The sequence below is a fragment of the Lepidothrix coronata genome, unplaced genomic scaffold (genome assembly GCF_001604755.1).
Source record: "Lepidothrix coronata isolate B3197 unplaced genomic scaffold, Lepidothrix_coronata-1.0 Scaffold122, whole genome shotgun sequence".
Lineage (NCBI taxonomy): Eukaryota > Metazoa > Chordata > Aves > Passeriformes > Pipridae > Lepidothrix > Lepidothrix coronata.
In genome coordinates, this window is record NW_016690302.1 from 1,898,799 (window position 1) to 1,921,445 (window position 22,647).

General features: G+C 58.4%; 1 protein-coding gene across 1 annotated transcript in view; it reads left to right on the top strand.

Moving 5' to 3' along the window:
- AGRN (agrin) overlaps positions 1–22,647 on the top strand; it is a 114,635-nt gene that overhangs the window by 71,559 nt on the left and 20,429 nt on the right. The window contains exons 6-23 of the mRNA XM_017825689.1: positions 729–953; positions 2,756–2,980; positions 3,128–3,334; positions 8,253–8,474; positions 10,522–10,716; positions 11,670–11,870; positions 13,396–13,541; positions 13,677–13,782; positions 14,110–14,223; positions 15,793–15,957; positions 16,868–17,011; positions 17,118–17,242; positions 17,711–17,816; positions 18,046–18,429; positions 18,573–18,707; positions 20,050–20,177; positions 21,943–22,057; positions 22,370–22,489. Coding sequence (XP_017681178.1) covers positions 729–953; positions 2,756–2,980; positions 3,128–3,334; positions 8,253–8,474; positions 10,522–10,716; positions 11,670–11,870; positions 13,396–13,541; positions 13,677–13,782; positions 14,110–14,223; positions 15,793–15,957; positions 16,868–17,011; positions 17,118–17,242; positions 17,711–17,816; positions 18,046–18,429; positions 18,573–18,707; positions 20,050–20,177; positions 21,943–22,057; positions 22,370–22,489 — 3,063 coding nt within the window. The remainder of the gene's footprint in view (positions 1–728; positions 954–2,755; positions 2,981–3,127; positions 3,335–8,252; positions 8,475–10,521; positions 10,717–11,669; positions 11,871–13,395; positions 13,542–13,676; positions 13,783–14,109; positions 14,224–15,792; positions 15,958–16,867; positions 17,012–17,117; positions 17,243–17,710; positions 17,817–18,045; positions 18,430–18,572; positions 18,708–20,049; positions 20,178–21,942; positions 22,058–22,369; positions 22,490–22,647) is intronic.

The following is a 22,647-nucleotide window of genomic DNA, read 5'->3' on the forward strand; positions in this document are numbered from 1 at the left end:
AAATGAGACCCCCCGGTCTCCTCATCTCTTGAGTAAATTAACTTGACCTTTCCCTCACTCGGCGTGCTGGCTCTGCAATAAATCCACACCCGGCCCTCCTGCTGGGGCTCTTGGCACAGGGGAGAGAGCACTGAGAGATTTATTTAAAATCATAATCATAAAGTGACAAATAAAGGGGAAAAAAAAGGCAAAAAAATAAAATTAAAAAAAAAAAAGCTGGCAAATTTTGGCCCTTCCTCATCTGTGAGGAAATTGCTCCTTGAGCTCTTTCTCTAATTAAGGTTTGCAGGAGGTGCCTTGAGGACCCTCAAGGCTGGAGCAAGAGGCTCTCAGAGAGCCTGTGCAGGGAAGGGAGCCTGCAGTAACGAGGCTCAGAGGTTTAGAGAGGAGAGGAGAAGGGCCAGGTGAGGAGGGAGCTCCCTTTTGTGGGGCTGGGGCTGATCCTGCAGCCTCACCATCCCGCCTGTCTCCGTGGGCAACCGTCACCACTCATCGGGGAGGGGGACAAGCTCTGCTCAGGAGCAGCTGGACTGAAGCCGATGGGAGGACATCTATTGGTGCTGTGCATGTTTTTGGGCACTTGGAGGGGTAGGGCTGCCTGGCTGATACCGGGATACTTCGGGGTTATTTATCCCGTGGGAGGAAGGAGCGCGGAGCGGGAGCACCCTCGAGCGGGAGCACCCTCGCCGTGCTCACGCCTGTGCCGTGCCCCCCGCTCTCTCCCACAGGCTCCAAGGACCCCTGTGCAGAGGTGACCTGCAGCTTTGGCAGCACCTGTGTCCGCTCCACCGATGGCCAGTCGGCCAAGTGTGTGTGTCCGTCCTCCTGCAGCGGCGTTCCCGAGAATCCCGTGTGCGGCAGCGACGGCCGCGACTACCGCAGCGAGTGCGACCTCAACAAGCACGCCTGTGACAAGCAGGAGAACGTCTTCAAGAAGTTTGATGGCCTCTGTGGTGAGTCCTCTGCCCCTCCCTGGGGCCTTTAAATAGCTGGGGGGTGAAGGGTTTTAAAAATCTTTCCACCTGGGTTAGGGATTTTGAGGGTAAAGCAGTGGGAAAGGGGATGGGTTGGGGAGGAAAACGTGGCTGCTGTCAGCTCAGAAAGGTCAGTCTGGGCAGAAAAAGGTCAGTTTGGACAGCAAAAAATGTTGGTTTGGGCAGAAACGGGTCGGTTTAGGGAGAAAAAGATCAGTCTGCGTGTGACAGCTTCTGAAACTCGGAGCAAGCCAGTGCTTCCCCCGCAGCAATTGTTTGTGCTCGGGACCCACTGACCTAGAGAGCAATTCCAACATCTGTGCCACCTCCTTTCCCTCCTGCTGTTCCCCTGACCGAGGTCCCCCGGCTGTGCTTTTGGCAGGGAGCCTGCTGCTCGCCAGCATCCCAGGCAGCTCCTGCTAATTAAAGCACCCTGCCAGGCACAGATCCCGGAGCACAAACAGTCCCGAGCTCCGAGGGTGGATTCCTCTCTGGCTCGTGGTGGCTGTGGGCACTGGGTAATTAAAAGCAGCTGTATTCATTAGGAAAACCAAGAGATCAGCCAAGACACGTGCCAGACCAGTGTTTGACCCCAGGGAGAGGAGCGTGGGAGTGTGTTGGGGCAGGCTGGAAACCTGGAAGAGCTGGAATTGTGCTTTCACTGCTCCAAGTGGGGCAAGAGGGGTGCAAGAGGGAGGTGTGAAGGAGGCGATGTCATGCTGGGTGCTCCAGGTTTCTAGGGCAGAGAATGAGCTTTGGGCCTCTTTTGAGCACCTTGTGATCTCAGCTGGGCACCAGCAGAAGCTCAGGCAGTCTGGGTTGAGCAGCTGAGCTGTAGAACCTGAAAATCTGGGGGAAAAAGGGGTTATTTGGACTCTGTTGGGTGTTGCTGTAAGGCTTGAGGATGTGCTGGAGGTAGGGCAGAGCAGGGACAGGCAAACCACTTAATTTCCACACTAAAATGGGCAAAGCAAAAGAATTCAGCTGTGACCCTGTCCTGGGCCAGCCTTCTCCATGGGGATGTGGGGATGGCCAAAAGGGACATCCCTCTTTGTTTTACTGTTGCCTCCCCTTGTCAGCCTGGATTTCAGACTAGTGGGATTAAAGGCTGGGAACATCCCCGTGGTGCTTCTGCAGTTGCAGACAATGAATCAGCACTCTCCAGGTGCCTGCTTGGCAAGGAGGGGATAAATCCCAGGGCTCCAGCAGGGATTAGTGGGCAGGAGGCACCTGTTTTGCCCGTGTCTTTGGTGTGGCTGAAGTGAGCTCAGCTCATCAGACAGGGGGATCCAGATAAGCTTAGATTAGAGCCTAAATTTAGATTAGAGCCTAAACTTAGATTAGAGCTGTGGGGCTTGGCAGCCTGTGGCCCTGGCTGCTTTCAGGGCTCTTCCAGCACTTTTGGGAGACAGGGAGGGAGGGAGTATGGAAGGAGTGGGATGGCAGTACCAAACACCCCACAATGCCCACCTTTGGACTCGAGATTCTCTTGGCTCAGGAGAGAAACAGGGGAGTGAAGGCAGCTCAGGCTGGGCAAAAAGGCAGGGCTCATCCCATCAGTGCTCCCTTTGGAAAGGGCACGTGCCCGTGGTGTGTGGGCAGCCCAGTAAAAATTGAGTCCTGTGGGTGCAGAGCCCAGTGTGAGGGACCAGCCGAGCACGCCCCGAGTGCCAGGGGGGAAGGCACAGGAGCCACTGGGGCTGCCCAGGGAAGGAGCCCAGCCCGGGAAACACCTCCCCGGGCAGGGAATGGCCGGGCCTGACTCCCTGCTCCGCACACAGACCCCTGCAAAGGCGTCCTCAACGACATGAACCGCGTGTGCCGGGTGAACCCCCGCACCCGGCGGGCGGAGCTGCTGCCGCGCCCCGAGGGCTGCCCGCCCAGGAGGGAGCCCGTGTGCGGGGACGACGGCGTCACCTACGACAACGAGTGCGTGATGGGGCGCTCGGGGGCCATCCGGGGCCTGGAGATCCAGAAGGTGCGTTCAGGGCAGTGCCAGCAGCAGGGTAAGTACCTCTCTGTGCCCCTCCCCGTGCGCTCGCCGCTGCGGCGCGACCACCGCGTCCCGCTTCCCCCGCCATCCCCTGTCCCCCCTATATCCCTGGGGGCCCGGGTGTGAGCCGTGCTGTGCCGTGCTCTCCCCCCGCCCCCAGACAAGTGCAGGGACGAGTGCAAGTTCAACGGGGTGTGCCTGAACCGCCGCGGCTCCGCGCGCTGCTCCTGCGACCGCATCGCCTGCGACGGCGCCTTCCGGCCCGTCTGCGCCCGCGACAGCCGCACCTACGGCAACGACTGCGAGCGCCAGAAGGCAGAGTGCCACCAGAAGGCTGCCATCCCCGTCAAGCACAGCGGACCCTGTGGTAAGCACTGGTTGCCCTCGGGAATACTGGTACCCCCGCCCGCCGGGGCGCCGGTGCCCTCCCGGCGTCATCCCCTCCTTGCCGGCGGCTTCGTGCCCGTCCTTCCGTGCAGGAAAGAGCTGCAGGTAAGTGTGGGTGGTGCCCACCGAGCAAGCCACAGGGTCTCCTCGGTCTCGTGTCCCAACAAGCCCTCAGGATCCCCGTTCTTTCTCCTTCCAGCAGTCCTTGTGTTGTCGTGTGCACGTGTTCCCCCGTGGTCTCGTCTCTGTCTGATGTGCTCAGTAACACGGGGGAGAATCTTTTTGTTGTCCGTGGCGTCCAGCTGGTTTCTCTCATCCACCACCACGCAGCTCCCTGCAGCCCATGCCATTCATTCCTCCTCCCAGGGTAGTGCCAGTCTCCAAGCTCCTTCCATGCTCTCCCCCCTCCATGCCTGCCTGCTTCTCTCAGCTCCAGGTGCTCTCCGTAAGGAACTCTTCCCAGCGTGCCTGCTCTCTGGAGATCTCACCATGTCTTTGTCTTGTCTCTAGGAGAAGCTTTTGACCTTTCCAGTGGATCTTTTTCAGGAGGATGTGATAGGATGGGACATTCCCAGGATGCTGGGAATGTCCAGTTTTAAATTTATCACACGGAAAATGAAAGGTGTTGAAACGCAATCACTGGATTGATTTGTATGAGTTTGGAAGGACTGTTCTTTTCAGCTCCATTTGGTTTTTACTAGCTCTGGAACCGTGTCCTGATATTTTAAGCTGATGTTTTTATAAGGTATCAGCTGCATTAAACCTCCTGAAGTACTTGGGAATTAGGCCCCATGTTGCGGATCTGTTTTGTTGGCTTTGTGCTCCTGCTGTAGGTTTTTAATGCTGCCAGACCCAGCTGCTTGAAAACCGTTTGTCAGGCTCCCAAAATCACACTCAATACAATCACAGCTGTTGTTTTGGATTGTCTGTTTGCCTGTGTTTCTGGTGGGTGAATATTTAGGAGTCAGTTCCCCAAGTTTTCCCTAAAGGGAAGGCTGGGATCCTGCAGCAGCAGGGCCAGGGGGTGGTTATTTGCAGCCCTGCTGCCCTGGGCTCTCCACAAACCCTTCCCTGTGCCTCCTTTAGAGGCTGAGGCTTCCCAAATTTCTAGGATGAGCAGGGAACTGGTGCTGCTTGTGACTCTGCTGTCAGCCATGCATCATTCCCACCGTGTTCCATGGAGGGAGGCCAGCAGACAGCAGGACGTGGTCCTGATGCACCTGCCATTCCTCTCCCCATCTCACTTTATTTTAGCTTCCCACCAACTTCTCTTCCTCCAGGTGAGGACAGCAGATGTGCCCATCTGCTTTCAGGAACCACGTCCTTGTGGGATGGCAGCAAAAAAAGGTCATAATCTGGGGGGAATCAATCAAAGCTGGGGCTCTGTCTGCCAAAGCCTGGGATTCCAAAGTCTGTGTGACAGCTCCAGGCAGTCCTGTAACCAGCCCCCATGAGGTGTGGGCAGCTTTTTCACTCCCCATCAGCTTAGGAAAGCATCCTCTGTGAGCTCAGTGCTGCTGAGTTCATCCATGCCTTGGTGCTGGGAGAATGCAGGAGGAGCTGGGAAAGGGAGGGAATGAAGGAGCCTGTTAGAATGGGCAGTGTTTTGATCTCCCACACATACCTGTCTAATAGACTCTGGGCTCTCTGCTGTCTTTTCCAGCAGCCAAGCAAAGGAGGCAAAGCCAAACAAAACAGTCCAAAAAAGCCTTGTTTTTAATCCTTCTCTATTCTGGCACTGCAATGGTGCAGGTGAGAAAGGAGGGATGGGATGAGGCCGACATGGACAGGAGGTGGAGGGAAGGAAGGTGTCTGTAGTTGCATCTTTTCCTTTCCTCCCTCCCTCTCTCTGCTCTCCCCCTCCCCTCTTTCTCCCTCCTTCTTTCTCTCTCTTTCCTTTCTCGTCTGTGTCTTGTGTTTTACAGTGTTGCCTGTGTGGAGGAAGGAGTTGTGTCCTCGCATCACCCTCTGCTCCCTACCCGGACATCTCTGCTGGGAGGTCGGCTCTCCCCCCTTCTCCGTGGCCAGTGACAGTCCTGGCCTCTTCTCACTGCTCCCCACCTCTCTAGTTTTGCTTGAGAGCCCCCGGGATGGAGAGGTTGCCCTGCTTTTGCTCCCATCCCTGGCCCCAAACTCTCGCTGCTGGAATGGGAATGCCTGGCAGTGCTCTGGGGTCTTGTCCGGTGCTTGACCCTTCGAGGCAAATGAGAGTGGGAGCAGAGGTGGGTGCTGTGAGCCCCCCACTCCTTAGCAAGCCCCTCTTGGGCTGCTGCATCACTCTGGACTGCTCCTGGTTGATCTTACCTCTCCTTTTGCCCCCAACTAACCCCCCTTTCTTCCCCACCTCCTCCTTCCCAGAGTTTCTGCCTGCCTGGGACTGCGGTGCTTGTCCCTTTGCTCTCCATAGTGTGTGTCCTGCTTGTCTGTGCCAACCCCCTGGGCAGGGGCTCTGCAGGGATCACCTCTCTGGTGTCCAGCAAAGTACCACGTGCCTTTTGGAAGCACTGAGGAGCTCTCTGTGCTCAGAAGTGGTTCTTCCCTAGGAATATTTCCCTGTGGAGCTGGTGCCGGAGCCCGCTGGGTGTCACAGGCAGGGGTTGATGGGGTGTGATGGGTTCCAAGGCAGCTTCAGAGCCTCTTCTCCATGGGCATCCTCAGCTGGGGCTGGCAGGAGAGCTCAGTGTGCCCAGGGGCTTGGTTAGGTGTCTGCACAGAAGCATGGAATGGTTTGGGTTGGAAGGGATCTTAAATATCCTCCAGTCCCACTCCCAGCCACGGACAGGGACACCTTCCACTAGACCAGGTTGCTCCAAGCCCCATCCAGCCTGGTCTTCAACACTTCCAAGCTGGGCAGCAGGTGAGGGACTGTGCCCTGGAGTCTCCCAGGGTGCAGAAAGAGCGTTTTGCTTTCTCTGTGCCTGGGTTTCTCTGTCTGTGAGATGGAGAAGGGCCGGGAATCAAAGCAGGTCTCGATTCTAGCACAGCTCAGTAGGTCCTGGTTGCATCCACCCACAGTGGTGCCAAAACTCCCAGTGACGTCTGGAGGTGCCCAGGGCTGCGTGTGAGATTTCACAGCCTGGGATTTGGGCTGTGAAGGAGCTTCATGTGCTGCATCTCTGCCCGTTTCCCTGCTTAAGAAGGGCAGGGAGTGTCAGGGCCCCGTTCTCCATCAGGGCTGGCACCTCCCCGTGCTCCCACTCGCTGCTCCTTTGCTCCCCAAGGCAGGAGCATGAGTCTGGATTTCAGGTGAGGGAATGTATTTGCTTCATGCCTCTCTCCTAATTGTGTCCATCAGAGGCACTTTTTCCACGCAAACTTTTATCTCTGTGCTTGGGGGACACGATCATGGGACGGATGTTTCCAAAAGGGAAGCAGAGGCTGATGTGAGCAGCACCACAGGGCTGAGCTCTGCTGCTCCCCATCCCTGGGGACTGCTCACACACTCCTCAGCTGCAGGGAAGTTCGGCACACAGCTGAAAAGGCTGGCTTGGAGCAGTTGCTTTGTGCCTGAACTGTCCCCCTCTCCCCTGTTCCTTTGCAGACCCTCAGCTCTAAGTTTTGACTTGGTAGGTGCTTCCCAAAGAGCAGGATCCCTGATCTGGGCATGCCTGTGCCTGTGCTGGGCCATTCCTCCCTGGCTGCCAGCATGGAGCCAGGCTCCTGAGGGCTCAAACCTTGCTCTTGCTCTGTGGTCCTGGCAGGGGAGGTGCCCAATGCCACTCCAGAGGCTCCGGAGGGCCCTTTCCCACCACGCTCCCCTCTGTGCCTGCCTCTCTGCCGAGTGTTGGTGGGGCTGTGCTGTGTCTGCCTGTTGCCTCCATCTCCTCTTGGCTGCATTGTGTGTTCCCCACCTGTGTTTTGTCCTGTGTCCTTGTCAGTGTTGAGCACGGGTCAAATCCGTGTCCTTTCCTTGCCCCAGGTCCTCAGGGATTTTGTCTGGAGGCACGAGAAGGGTCACTGGGCAGGGCTGGGTCTGTCCCCCCTGCCTTTTAGCTGCCTGGCTTGGCTCCTGGATGGTGGGGGCAATTCTTGGAGGGGTATTCCTGCCTGGGAGGGACCCCAGGGCTTTCCCTTCTAGCATTTCCAGAGCTGTACCAGGGATCTGGACACGGCCTTTGCTCTTTGCTCTCAGTGCTGGCTGCTCACCTTGTCACCCCTGAGCATCCCCACAGGGAAGGTGCCACCTGCTTGGCCGTGGCTGAGCAGAGGGAATGCTGCTTCCCAGCCTGCAGCCCGTGCCAGGGGGCTTTGCCCATCCCCAGGGAGCCCCAGGGCTCTGCTGGAGCCACCTGCCCAAGGACTGGGCTGAAAGGAGGACATTCCTCATCCTGCCCCACGGCAGCTCCCTGGGCTGAGGAAGGACAAGGAGGGGATGGGAGAGGAGAGACATGGGTGGTGTGGTGGAGCCAAATGCAAGTGTCTTCTCCAGCCAGGTCTTCCTGGGCTTAGCTGTTCAGGGGACAGGCACCCCGAGGACGTGGATCTCAGTGGAGGGAGCTATCCCTGTGTGAGCTTTTTGGCTACTGAAGGTTCTGTGAGTGCTGCTGATCCCACTTCCTAGGGGCAGAACGTCCCTGGGACGGTGATGGGGTGGAGGAGATGAAGCAGGAGTCCCGCTCGTGGCGTGCAGGGAGAAGATCTTGTGCCCACTTCCCATCCCTAACCTCTGCCAAGCATGGGGATGACGCTGAGCCGGGCATGTCGGGGTGGCATGGAGGGGGCAGGGGCTGGGCTGGGGCCAAGGCCAGGAGCTCTGTGGCTTTTGGGGGAGAGGCAGGTCGGGGGGTGCTGTGGCTGGGGCTGCTGGCATGCCTGGCTGTGCTCAGTGCCCGGGGGGGAGCTGTGGGGGGGGAGCTCAGCTGGCTGAACCCGCCGCCCTTTCTGTGTCCCCTCTGCAGACCTGGGCACACCCAGCCCCTGCCTGAGCGTGGAGTGCACCTTTGGGGCCACGTGCGTGGTGAAGAACCAGGAGGCCGTGTGTGAGTGCCAGCAGGTGTGCCAGGGCCGCTACGACCCCGTGTGTGGCACCGACAACCGCACCTACGGCAACCCCTGCGAGCTGGACTCCATGGCCTGCGTCCTCAAGAGGGACATCAGGGTGAAGCACAAGGGGCCCTGTGGTAAGAAACGAGCTCAGGGGGCTTCCTTCTCCTTCTCCTTCTCCTCCTCTCCCTCTTCCCCCTTCTTCCTCTCTTTCCTTACGGGGAGTAGGCAGTGAGTTAAGCACAGATGTGCCCACTGGGAGAGAGGGGTTTGGGGCTGTGTGTCTCCAGGTTCAGTAGGAAGGTGGTGGGAGAGAATCCAGTGTCCATCCTGAACGCTGCCTTCCTCACCAAGGAAAGCTTGAGGGGAGGCAGGTGTGGGTTGTCCCCTCACCCAGCAGGCCTTACCCAGGGTGCCCTGGGGAGAAGGTGGCTGGCTTAGAGGCACAGGATGAAGTAAGGAGGGTTCATCCTCTTCCCTAATAAGAACCCCCCCCTGTATATACAGCTCAGACCCTTACACAGCACAGAATCATGGAATATCCCCACTGGGAAGGGAGCCACAAGGATCAGAGTCCAACTCCTCGACCTGCACAGGACACCCCAACAATCCCACCCTGTCCCTGAGAGCGTTGTCCAAACACTCCTGGGGCTCTGGCAGCCTTGGGGCTGTGCCCACTGCCCTGGGGAGCCTGTTCCAGGCACTTCCATCTGCAGGCTCACTCTCTGTGCCAGCTTTGCCAGTCAGAGAGTGTTTGCAGACAGGCACAGCCCGGGCTGACTCTGTTCTCCTGGGACAGAATCTGTTCAGGTAGGACTGGGCTTGTTGCAGTTTTATCAAAATGCAGTTTTCTGTCCCAAACCTTCAGGCTGACTCTCAGGAGCTGGCTGCCATGAGCATCCTCTCCCCTGACCTGCAGAGCCCGTGTGTGGCTGCAGGATTTGTGCCATAGATAGAAACCTCCTGGCCAACAGCACGAACCGAGCAGGGGGTTGGTGCATCTTCCCTCCCCCATGCCAAGGCAGCAGCTGCCGTGTGAAAGAAAAAGAAGGGAAAACCGCCTTGGAGCCAAATTCCTCCTGAAATGACCGGTAGGGAGGGGAAAAAAAGAGGGGTGTTTGAAGGAGAAAATGAAGCCGTGAATTAGTAAATACCCGGGAGTCAGGAGAGGTGCTGGCTGGAGTCTGGGCTCTCCTGCAAGGAGTGAAAGCTGCTTGGAGAGGGAGTTGTCAGGATGATAAACATCTTCTCTGCCCCCAGCCTGCCCTCGTGTGCCCTGTGTGTCTGCGGCAGGCTGGGGGTCCCTCCTGGGAAGTGGCACTGTGACATTTGATGTTACACCTGCATCCAGCGCTGCTGGTGCCCTGATAAACGAGGGGAAGGTGGTATCCCCCTTCCCAGGCAACCTCCTCTTCCCATCCTGCTGCTGTGCCGTGTGGGAACGCTGCTGGCTCTCTCCCCTGGGCTGCCGGGGAGGCTCCGCTGCTCCTCCCGTGGCTGGGGCTGATTTATTGCTCCCCATAATTACTCTCAGCCCCACACTCTCCCACCTCCTCTCTGGCCCTGCCAGCACACAGCCACGGTGACATTTCAGCATGTTACTCCTGGCCCTGATGGCTTTTACAAGTAGTTACTGCCTTTCTGCCTCCCAGCCTTTCCCTCCTCCCACATCCCTGCCCTCTCTCCCTCCCTTCCACTCTGCCCTGGGGCTGCTGCTCCCGGAGAGCTGTGGTGTCTGCAGGGGCTCGAGGTGGGAGCAGGGAGGTTTCATTTCTGCATTGGGTGGGTTTAGATCTGCGTTAGTAGGTTTATTTGGGAGATTGGGAAGGAATTCATCCCTGTGAGGGTGGGCAGGCCCTGGCACGGGTTGCCCAGAGAAGCTGTGGCTGCCCCATCCCTGGGAGTGTCCGCGGCTGGGTTGCACAGGACCTTAAAGCCCATCTCATGGGGGAAGGAAACACCTTCCACTAGACCAGGGTGCTCCAAGATCCATCCCTGGAAGTGTCCAACGCCAGGTTGGAGCAACCTGGTCTGGTGGAAGGTGTCCCCGCCCACGTCGGGGGGTGGAACGAGACGGGCTTTAAGGTCCCTTCCAGCCCGTGCAGTCTCTGCTCTGTGCTCAGCCAACACCCCCCCGCCTCGGCGCTGCTTTAACCTCCCGGCTTTGTCCTTTGCTCCGCACAGACCGCTGCGGGAAGTGCCAGTTCGGGGCCATCTGCGAGGCGGAGACGGGGCGCTGCGTGTGCCCCACCGAGTGCGTGCCCTCTGCCCAGCCCGTGTGCGGCTCCGACGGCCGCACCTACGGCAGCGAGTGCGAGCTGCACGTCCGAGCCTGCACCCAGCAGACCAACATCCTGGTGGCCGCCCAGGGAGACTGCAGTGAGTCTGCCAAGGTCCCCTCCAGCCCTCCGCTCGCCCCCCTGGCCCTGCCCACCCGGGGCTCGTCGGGTCACCGACTCGGTTGGGCTTTTCGCCTCGTCCCGCGTGGTCTTCCCATGTGGCTTAGGAGGAATTTTATCCCCAGCTGGTTTAGTTGTTTCCCTATTGTAGGTGGTATCTTCCCCCCCCCACACACGTTACTTGGTAGAGAAATTGGATTAGTGTCCACCGGGCCGAGCAAAGAAATTGGGCTAAAAACGTGTTAATGGCCACCATCAGAACTGAAAGCACTGAGGGTCTGTTTGATCACACACACGGCTTTCCCTCCGCCCCCATCCCCTGGGGTTAATTCCTCTTTGTTCCCGAGTTTCCTCCCCACTCCCCAGCCCAGGGAAATGTCTGTGCTAATTTCTTAATGAATTAAAAGCCCTGGCCGGGTTCTTCATTAAGGCAAAAGCTGTTTGGGTAAAAGCAGTGATTCGAGCCTCATAAAACCTGTCCAGATGGGTCTGGTGTTCCAGGGATTGAGCTGGTGCGTGGAGATCCTCCCTGAATTCGGGAGAGAATGCCTGAGTGTGACAGATGACCCTCAGTGCTCCGTGGGCTCAAGTCAGAACACACCACGAGAGTAAATGAGATTTCTTAGTGGTGTAAGGAAGAATTGTTGGACGCCACACCCGTGGGTGCTGATGGGGGGGGTCAGGAATGCTCAGGGTGGGCACACAGTGCCCGTGGGTGCTGATGGGGGGTCAGGAATGCTCAGGGTGGGCACACAGTGCCCGTGGGTGCTGATGGGGGGGTCAGGAATGCTCAGGGTGGGCACCTGGCCGTCGCAGAGCCTTTGCACCGATCAAATCAAACAATAACATCAGCGGTCCCCAGCTGTGTGACACTGCTCAGCCGGCCACGGGAGCCCCCGTGACGCCTGCCTGTGTTCCCCCCTGTGTCCCCAGAGTCGTGTGGCAGCACGGTGTGCTCCTTTGGCAGCCGCTGTGTGGGTGGGCAGTGCGTGTGCCCGCGCTGCGAGCGCCAGCCCCCCGCCCCGGTGTGCGGCACCGACGGGCTCACCTACGACAACCAGTGCGAGCTGCACGTGGCCTCCTGCCAGCAGAAGAAGAGCATCGAGGTGGCCAGGACGGGGCCCTGTGAGGATGGTAGGTGTGAGGGTGTGGGGGTGCATGAAGCGGGGAGAGAGGGAGGGGGGACGGAGGGTTCCGCTGCCACGGGAGCCCTGCTGTGTGGAGCTCGGGCACAGTGCCCTGTGAGCCCCCCAGAATGCCCAGCACAGTGTGCCAGCAATGCCTCCTGGCCACTCTGCACCCCGCTTGCCACCCCCCTTTCCCCTGTACCCAGCAATGTGGAGGTGATGCCGCCCGGTTGGGTGGACAAGGAGTTATTGCTGCTTTAATGTCACGCTTTGGAGGGTCTCATCCAGGGAAACAGAGCCATTCCTGGGGCTGGGAGCGCAGCTGCTGCTTTGCTTCCCTCTGTTCTGGGGCTGCTCGAGGGCCTGGCCTGTGACCTGGTTCAGTGGGTGACATCCCATGGCATCCTGGCCCTCAGGAGGGGCCTTGGAACAAGATGATCCTTAAGGTCCGTTCCAACCCAACCCATTCCATGGTGCTGTTGACTGAGTGCCAGGGAAGGTTGTGGGGTTGGCTGTGCCTTGCTTGGCCAGGCTAAAAGCTAAGAACCTGCTGAGTTTTCCCAGTTTGGGGAAGGCTGTGGGTTATTGCTGGCTGAATTCATGTAGGGGAGGCACCTAAACCTCCCCGCTCTGGTGAGCTGAGATTCCCTGGCTCGTTGCACATGTAGTAGAGCTGGAAAGGACTTCAGTGCATGGCAGAGCTTAAGGAGAGAGGAAGACATAACATGGTGTTTGATCACAGCCCTCCTTGGGGAATTTCAGGTTGATGTCCCTCTGGGAGAAGAGCTTAAATAATTCTCTGTGTAATGCCAAATCCCAGCCTTTGATCACTCAATAAAAAGGGCCAGGTTTCCCTTCCCCCCCCTACCCTTCCCCTTTAAGAAGCCTTTGAAATCAGCAACATCTCTCTTGCTGCTAGAGCTCTGAGCATCTTACAGAGAGGCAGCCAGGCTGGGGACAGGCTTTAGGTACTTAAAATATCTCCCTAACCGAACTTCTAAACCCAAACCCCGTCCCTTCCTCTGCTCTGCTCTCCATGTCGGCAGCAGCAATCTCCCTGTGCACAGCACGTTTGGGAGAGCAGGAAAAGGAGTGGGATCAAAGCATGGAGTTAAATTGTTACCAAGGCCGGTGGCAGCCCTCCCTCCCGTGCATGACTGTCAGCTGGCTGAGCTGCAGGGAGCTGCAGGAGCCTTGGTTTGGCTCCTGCAGTGATGCCGGAGGAGGAAAACCTCAGGCTAAAGCAGGTTTGCAGTTCTCATTGTGTTGGCTCAGCACAGTCAATGGTGGGAGAACCTGCTTTGTCCAAGAGAGAGGGATCTTCCCTGACAGCTGGGCATAAACATCCAAATATATTTGGCCCAGGATTTTGGGGTTGCTTGTGCTGAGGAGGTTGAATCTGCTCGGATTCGGGCGGGTGTGTGCAGCTGTGGGCACATCCTGGTGCCAGGACAGGGCTTTGGCCCCATCCCCTCCGCTCCCCCCCGTGCTGGGGCTGAGCCCTGTGTCACCAGGGTGGTCCTCCCTTGCAGAGTGTGGCTCGGGGGGCTCTGGCTCCGGGGATGGCAGCGAGTGTGAGCAGGACCGGTGCCGGCAGTTCGGGGGCTGGTGGGACGAGGACGCCGAGGACGATCGCTGCGTGTGCGACTTCACCTGCCTGGCCGTGCCCCGCAGCCCGGTGAGCCCCCCTGCACCCTCCCTCCCCTCCCCTCCCTTGGTTCCCTGGGCCAGGAGAGGGCATGCCACGGGATAGGGAACCTGCCTTCCCGTGCCAGGGGCTGCCCTGAGCGGGTGCCCCTCCCTGTCCTGGCAGGTGTGTGGCTCCGATGGTGTCACCTACGCCAACGAGTGTGAGCTGAAGAAGACACGGTGTGAGAAGCGCCAGGATCTCTATGTCACTGGCCAAGGAGCCTGTCGTGGTGAGTCCCCTGATGGCAGCCACCCCCCCTCCCCACCAAAGCTGGCACAAGCTCTGGGGGTGCCCAGCCTGGTGCCCTTTCCCTGTGGATAAGCAAAGAAGTGCCCGCTGTGTCCCTGTTGGTTTGCTGATCCCGCTGCATCCTTCCTGTTCCATGCCCTGTGCTCTCCCTGGCCAAGGGCAGGACCCCTCCTCGTGGCCTGTTCCCAGAATCTCCAGGTGGTTTTGCAGGAATTGCTGCCTGCTGCTCCATCCATACCTTGGCCACGCATCCCAGCAGTGTCCTGCCTGCCAAAAATAACCTGTACCCCTCTGCCTTCCTCTGCAGCCCTTGCCACAACCCCACCACCCCTCCTGGTTGTGCACTGCAGCCAGACCATCTACGGCTGCTGCCCGGACAACATGACCCTGGCACTCGGAGTGGGAGCAGCAGGATGTCCAAGTGAGTGGATTTTGTGTTGGGAAAGCCTTCTAAAACCTTGGAGTCCAACCCTTGACCCAGCACTGCCAGGTCCACCACTAACCCTTATCCCCAGGTGCCACACCCACGTGTTTTTTAAACACCTTCAGGGGTGGTGATTCCCTGGTCAGCCTCTTCCAATGCCTGACCAGCCTTTCAGGGAAGAAATTTTCCCCAATATCCCATCTAAACCTCCCCTGGCACAACTTGAGGCTGTTTCCTCTGGTCCTGTCACTTGTTACATGGGAGGAGGAACAAGCCCCCACCTTGCTACAACCTCCCAGCACGTGTTCTTCCCCTTCTGGATCTACTGGTGATGCTCTTGTCCTTCCAAAAGCTCTGAGACAACCTCCAGGCCTAAAGCCCTTTGAAATGCGGGAAGGCAGGATGGGAGCTCAGAACTTGTCTGGATGCCCCCAGAAGTGCCCATGGGGCCAAGACTGTGCCACTGGTGCCTTCAGCCCATTGCTGGACTGACCAGCCTGAGCGACAGGAATATTCCACGTGTCCTTGAGCTGCAGGATGAGGTGGAACAGAGCTTGGAGGTTCACCTGGGGACCTCCCACAGGCCACCCCAGGACCGGTGACTGGTGGGTGACTGCACTGTGCAGGAAGCTGAGCTGCCCAGCGTTTCATTAATATTTATTAAATAATTATCAGGGCCAGAAGGAGCATTTTGAAAGGCATTAGCAAAGCCTTTAACAGCTGAGGCTGTGGCTGCCTGGCAGGGAACACATTGCCCCGTGGAGACACGGCTCGTGCTGTGCCTGTGCTGGGCTAATGCCTGTTTGATGAGGGGGGAGTCCTGTGTAATGTGCTGGATAATTTCAAAAGCAGCAGCACTGAGTGTCCAGAGGTGTCCTGGCAGGAGTAGGGGGGGTGCTGCAGGCTGAGGTGGGTGCTGGGCAGAGGAGACAGTCAGGGTGATGCTACAGAGGACACAAGCATTTTGTTTTTAGCACCACACTGGTACTGGTGATCCTCTGTGTCTCTGGTGGAAATCCTGCCCTCCAGTCCACGGGCACAGCTTCCCACTTCACTGGGGTTCAGTATCCCACTGGTTTCTGTCCCACCTGTGTCCCTGTGCTGGCAGCAATCATTCATCAGGGGCTAATTACCACTTAACCAGCAGCTTGAAGCCCCTGGGGCGGGTTTGTCCGTGGATGTGCCACTTCCCTGACTCTGGCAGTGTGGGGATGTGCTCATGGCACCCTCCTGGCTGCTCCCCAGGTCTCCCTTTCTCCCCGTGTCTCTTTTCCCCTGCTCCCTGTGGGTGAGGAGAAGCGTCTCTCTGTCTATCTTTGGATCGCTCCCCTCCATCAAGTTCCTAATTAATGAATTAATAATAAACTTCTAATAGCTTCCTTCCCCTTTGATGGTAATGAGAGAGGAGTCCTTGATGACAGCAGGCTGATCCCTTGGAGGTTTAATTCCCCCTCGGAGCAGGAGCAGCTGGTGGAACCTCCCCCTGCCCAGCGCAAGCCCACCCTGGCTGGAGCTCGGGGGCTCCTCCCTGGCTCAGCCCCTCTCTGAGGCTCTCTCTGCCCACAGGCACGTGCCAGTGCAACCCCTACGGCTCCTACGGGGGGTCTTGTGACCCCGGCACGGGGCAGTGCTCCTGCAAGCCCGGCGTGGGGGGGCTCAAGTGCGACCGCTGCGAGCCGGGCTTCTGGAACTTCCGCGGCATCGTCACCGACAGCAAGAGCGGCTGCACCCGTGAGTGGGGCGGGGCTGGGGCAGCACCCGGGGCAGGGCTGGGGCGTCAGCACCCCTCATCCTGCTGCTCCCACGGGCACGGCCCCATGGCCTGCTCGGGGCGGGCGTCAGGGTGTTAATGTTAAAACCGTGAGCCCCAACGTTGGTCCCGTTGTCAGGCACCTCCAGTGACTGTTGGTCCCATTGTAAGTCATCCAGCAGCTGTTTGTCCTATTGTAAATCATCCAGTCACTGTCCCATTGTAGTCACCTTCGGCAGCTGTTTGTCCCATTGCAAGTCCCCCACTGGCTGTTGGTCCTGTTGTATGTCAGCTCCAGTGGCTGTTGGTCCCATTGTAAGTCACCCAGTGGCTGTTTGTCCTGTTGTAAGTCACCTCCAGTGACTGTTGATCCCATTGTAAGTCATCCAGCAGCTGTTTGTCCTATTGTAAATTATCCAGTCACTGTCCCATTGTAGTCACCTTCAGCAGCTGTCTGCCCATTGTAAGTCCTCCAGCAGCTGTTTGTCCTATTACAAGCCATGCAGTGGCTGTTGGTCCCATTGCAAGTCCTCCAGCAGCTGTTTGTCCCCTTGCAAGTCCTCCACTGGCTGTTGGTCCTGTTGTATGTCAGCTCCAGTGGCTGTTGGTCCCATTGTAAGTCATCCAGCAGCTGTTTGTCCTATTGTAAATCATCCAGTCACTGTCCCATTGTAGTCACCTTCAGCAGCTGTCTGTCCCACTGTAAGTCCTCCAGCAGCTGTTTGTCCTATTACAAGCCATGCAGTGACTGTTTGTCCCACTGTAAGTCACCTCCAGCAGCTGTCCTGCAGAGCTGGGTGACGTGCCCCGTGCCAGAGGGACCCGGGTGAGGCTGCAGTCGGCTCCATGAACCCCCTAGCACAACAGTGTGGTTTTGCCCTTCTCTCCCAGCCTGTAACTGCGACCCCGTGGGGTCAGTGCGGGATGACTGCGAGCAGATGACGGGGCTGTGCTCCTGCAAGACTGGCATCACTGGCATGAAGTGCAACCAGTGCCCCAACGGCAGCAAACTGGGCATGACTGGCTGCGAGAAAGGTGAGGGGCACCAAGAAACGGGTCCTTGGGAGAGCTAAGATGCACCAGGAAGGGAGGGATTTTGCTTTCTGTGTGCTCTGATCACCTCTTCTTCCTGCCCCACCAGACCCCTCGGCCCCAAAATCCTGCGAGGAGATGAGCTGCGAGTTCGGGGCCTCGTGCGTGGAGGTCAACGGCTTTGCCCACTGCGAGTGCCCGTCCCCGCTGTGCTCAGAGGCCAACATGACCAAGGTTTGGGGGACAGGCAGCACAGGGGGGCTCAGGGGGGTGAGCAGGGACCTGTGGGGGTTCATCTGCGTCGGGCAGCGCGGGGGTCTCGTGTCTCTTCCTCCCACAAGAAGCAGGAGGGAAGGTTTGGTCCCTGCCTTGGTGCGTGGGGAAGGGGGATGTGCAAGTGGTGGATGTCTCCCAGCAGAGCTGGATGCTCTGTCTCCCACCTGAGAACTCTGAGTTTGCTCTGCTTCTGGCCTCCCACGGCCCACCTCGGGTCCCTCTGTGCAGACCATCCCCTCTGTGCCTCAGAGGGACTCCTTCCAAATCCTTCCAGCCTTTAGAGCCTGGTTTATTTTGCCTGGAAAAGGACAGGGGGTGCAGCTCACGTGTCCCCTCTGCCTCAGAATTCTCCCAGCATTTAGAGACGAGTTTCTTTTGCTCGGAGGAGGACAGAGGCACAGCTCACGTGTCCTCTCTGCCCCCCAGGTGTGTGGCTCTGACGGTGTCACCTACGGGGACCAGTGCCAGCTGAGGACCATCGCCTGCAGGCAGGGCCAGGTCATCACGGTGAAGCACGTGGGGCAGTGCCATGGTGAGTGCCCGCTGCTCTGGGGGGCTGGGGCAGTGCCAACCCCGTGACCTGAGGTCTGGCTGCTTTCCTCTGCAGTGCCAGGGCATTTCCTGACATTTCCTGCCCAGGGCAGGTGCCCTGAGGGTTCCCAACCAGTGTCATAGGTTTGCAACCTGCTTCCCAGTGCCGCTGCCAGCCTTTCCCAGAAGGTGCCCCCCTCCTTACCCGCCCTGTTTGCTGCTCTTTCCAGAGTCCATCACCCACACGAGCCACCCGTCGCCTCCCACGCCGCTGCCCACGCTGCCCTTGGACCGGCTCATCCTCCCCCCGCCCCTGCCCCTCACCACCCAGGCTCCAGAGCCCACCGAGGTGGCCACCAGCTCCCCGCCGCTGGAAGCCAAGCCCACGGAACGGGGTCACCCCACGACGAGGCGCGTCACGACGGCCAGGCCGGCCACGACGCCCTGGGCCACCCACGGCGGGCACAAGACCACGGTGCGGCCTCTCTCCACCGCCCCGGTGGTCCTGGGCACCCCCCAGCCTGCCTACGGGGAGTCGGGCAGTGCTGAGGGCAGTGGGGACCAGGAGATGGGCGCCAGCGGGGACCAGGAGTCCAGCGGGGCGGGCTCTGCCGGTGAGTGGGCGCTCCGGGTGCTCCGGGGCCGCTCGTGGGTCCGGCCAAACCCTGTGTGTGTGAGCTGTGGCTCAGCCCCGTTCTCTGACGCAGAGGGGAGGTCTTACTGCTGCTGGTGAACGCTCCTCTTGGTGCCCCTGCAGGGGAAGAGGAGGTGGAGGAAGGCCAGGTGACGTCCACCCCGGCGGTGGAGAGGGCCACGTGTTACAACGCCCCGCTGGGATGCTGCTCCGACGGCAAGACCGCGGCTGCCGACGCCGAGGGCAGCAACTGCCCAGGTGAATTTGTCCCGGGGTTGGGCTCTGGGGGTCCCTGTGGGGGGTCAGGAGTCAGGCTGAGGTGTGGGGTGCCACGGGGAGATGCCCAGCAGGGAGGGCAGCACTGGCGCTGTGCTTGCCCGGCTGGCAGCGAGGACAGTCCCGTGCCCCGTCCGGGGGCTGGCGTGTCCCTTGAAGGGGGTGTTCACGGGGATGTGCTGAGCCACAGCAGCTGGCAGACACGGTGCCAACCTGCCACAGCCCCCAGCAGCCAGCCCTGGTGCTCGGGTGGGCACTGCTGTTCACGTGGGCAGCCAGAGCACTGCTGTTCTCTTCCCTCCTTTACTGCTACAGCCTTAAAAATTTGACCAGTGCTTTGCCCAGGCTTCTGCCAATCTCTCCACTGGCACTAGGGTGGAGGAGGGAATTGCTTGGATTCCCTGTGTTAGTGGCTGTAAAGGGAGCTGGGGGCCAGGACCAGTTTGGTGCTGGGGGGAGAGCAGTTGTACCCCCAGGGTCCCTGCTGGGCATCCTGGGGGCTCTGAGCTGCTTGACCCTCACAGTGGTTCCCAGGGGTGTGCTCTGCTCCCCTGACCCATCTGAAATCTCTCTTCCTGCTCACAGTCCCTTTCCACATGTTGAGGAAGCACAGCCCCACCTCTGCTCCGTCAGAAGATGTCCATCCTCCTTACCCTGAAAATCCGTGCTCTGGGGCTGTGTCCCAGATATTTCCTCACTGAGGTCCTTCCCAAGTGCCCTTGTGGTTTCCAGCAGGACACCCCCTTTTCCTCTGGACACCACATTCCCCTTTCAACCCCCAACAGCTGCAGGGACCCTCCCATGTGGTTACCTACAGTGGGATCTCTCCATCCTTTGCATCCCACTGCCCCCCCGGAAGGGACCTGTCGCAGTTTCGCTCGGGTTTGGCAGAGCTGGCCTGGAAGGCTCTGTCCTTCCTTCTCCCAGCACAGGTCTTCTCCTTGTCCAGAGCCCAGGTTTCTCCCTCCTGTGCCCTGTGCATGCCCGTGTCTGGTCCTGGAATGCTGACTGTCCTGCTAACGTGTCTCTCTTGTCACTCAGCCGGTGCAGGGGGGCTGCTCTCCGGGCCGGAGCTCAGAGGAACCCGTATGGTAAAAGCTGCCATCTCCAGCCTGGTCTTTGCCATCTGCTCCAGCACCCTGTGACACTAATCCTCCATGGCTCTCCCAGACCCATCCAGACTAACCCCAGCACTGGCACTACCCACACACTGCCATCCCCCTTCCCCAGGGACTCGGATGCTCTTGGCGGCTCTCGGCCTCACGCCTCCCCCCCTGCCCACCCAGACTAAAGGTGTTTGTCCTGTGTTCCCTCCCTGCCACAGCTACCAAAGTCTTCCAAGGAGTCCTCATCCTGGAGGAGGTGGAAGGCCAGGAGCTGTTCTACACCCCGGAGATGGCTGACCCCAAGTCAGAGCTCTTTGGGGAGACGGCCCGGAGCATCGAGAGCGCGGTGAGTTCCAGGGCAGGGATCTTCTGTCCTCGGCAAAAGAGGGGGCCCTGCCACACCGTGGAGTCACTGAGTCACAGAATCAGGGCTGGAAAAGCCCTCCAAGGTCATCAAGTCCATCATTAACCCAGCACTGTGTTCACCACCACACCATGTCCCAAAGTGCCACATCCTCGTGTTTTTTGAACACTTCCAGGGATGGTGATTCCACCCCTGCTCTGGGTAGCCTGTTCCAGTGTTTGACAACCATTTTGGTGAAGAAATTTTTTCCCAATATCCCATCTAAACCTCCTCTGGTGCAACTTGAGGCCATTCCCTTTCATCCTGTTACCTGGGGGAAGAGACTGACCCCCACCTGGCCACAACCTCCCTTTGTGCTGGGTCAAAAAATCCTTCTGAGTCCAAAATCCTTCTTCAGCCTGACCACAGTGATGGGACAGTTCAGACAGGAGGTTCTGCCTTAACCCCTTGGATTTCCCAAAGTGTCCTTATCTCCAGGAAAAGCCCTGAGTTAAAAACACATCCAGAACCCCTTCACCCTGTGGTTCAGCTCCAGAGCTTGGGAAGCTGCTTTTGTAAATCCAGCCTCCCACCCCTGAGGAGAACCCCCTGCATTGCCAGCTGCAGGAGTAGGTGGATTTTGGGTGGCAGTGTGTACATTTGGGGGTGCTGAGGCGGTGCTGGGCGAGGTAACAACGTTCTGCTGGAGCCTGCAGGGTGGCACAGCAAACACAGACCATCTTTGCAAGGGCATCAACACATTTAGAGCGGGTTCCAAGCTGCACACAGAAAGCTGGCAAGCCCTCAGTGCAGTCACACCAGCAGATGTGTGCCTGGCACATGGACCAGCTGGCTCCTGCAGTTCTGCAGCACAATACCAGTGTTTCCCAGTACGGCCCAGGATGGAAACGTGCACACAAAAGCTTCATTCACGGGTTCATCCATTAAGGGCCTTTGCTGGTTTCTGTTTTCCCAGGCTGGCAACATGAAACCATGGCACAAAAGGCATCTGTGGCTGGGCTGAGAGCTCCTGCCACAGCCCTGTGCTGCAGAGACCTGTTCCCTGTGCAGCCTGCCTGGGGATGTGATGTGCTCCTTCACCCCCCTGCTCACTATTCCAAATTTAAAGGGGGAGACTGTGCCATGGGACCATTAATCAGTTAATTACTGTCTTCTCTCTTTGCCTGGAAGCCAGGGGAAGGAATTGGTGGACAGACCAGCCTGGACAGACAGCTGGCAGGGGTGTTACAGCCCTGGCTTGCTGTGAGCCTTGCACTGCCACTGTCTCCTTCATGTGACTTCAGACAAATCCTGCAGTATCCAAGAGCCAAGTTTTAAAAGGCAGGCAGGTACTTAAAGATGCAGAATAGGGCTTTATGGGATTTTCCAAAGTGCCTAAGCAGGTTTACACAGCTTTAGAAGAGATCAGGAAGACTTAGATGCCACACAATAGAAAATCCCTGGATGAGCTGCAAGGTGTCTCTGCTCTGGCTCTGTTCTACTCCTCCTCACAGGTACCACGGGGTGTCCCACATTATTTATGGATCCTGTCCTTACCTTAAAGAATAGGGACCACCTGGAATTGTAGCACAGCAGAGCCCTGTCCTCTGTGTGTCTGTGTCTTGCAAAGGGTTGGATGCAAACCCCTGTGGGTTGAAACCAAGGAGACCGTCCGAGACTCCAGATCTTTCCCTGGAAAGGATCCATTCCCCAGGATCTCCCCATTAACCAGGTTGTTCCCTTTTCTCCTCCACCTCCCTCCGAGCAGCTGGACGAGCTTTTCCGCAGTTCTGACGTCAAGAAGGATTTCAAGAGCATCCGTGTGCGGGACCTGGGGCAGAGCAGCGCCGTCCGTGTCTTCGTGGAGTCCCACTTTGACCCAGGTAGGAGCATTCCCTGTGGCACCCCCACCCGCCCCGGGAGGGAGCAGGCATTCCCAGCGGGAATGCCGGCTGGAGAAACACGCGTGTGGCAAGGAGAAGGAAAGAACCTTCCTAAAATTTGCCAGGGTTGTGTTTTCTGCCCAGCAAAACCAACAGAGCTGGGAGGGGGTGAGCCCTAAGCTCCAGCCTGGAGGGCTGGAAGCGTTTTCCTTGGGAAAGGAGCAAATTTGGATGCGCTGTGGGAGAGGAGCTGCTGGGTGGGCTTGTATCTTCACTCTTCCTCTTCTCCTTCCTCCTCCTGGCTGTGAGCAGCCACGTCCTACACGGCAGCTGATATCCAAGCGGCCCTGCTGAAGCAGATCAAAGCTTCCAAGAAGAAGACCATCCTGGTGAAGAAGCCCCAGCAGGAGCATGTCAAATTCATGGATTTTGGTGAGTCCCCTCTGTCTGTGGCTGGCCCCCCCTCGCTTGGATTAGGCTTTCAGATGGGCAGGGTGGCTCTTCTGCTCTTGCCAGGGCTTTTTGTCTGTAGCAGTAACCCATGAAAAGCTCCCCCAGGCAGTGCCAGGGTGCAGAGGGTGGTGCAGAAT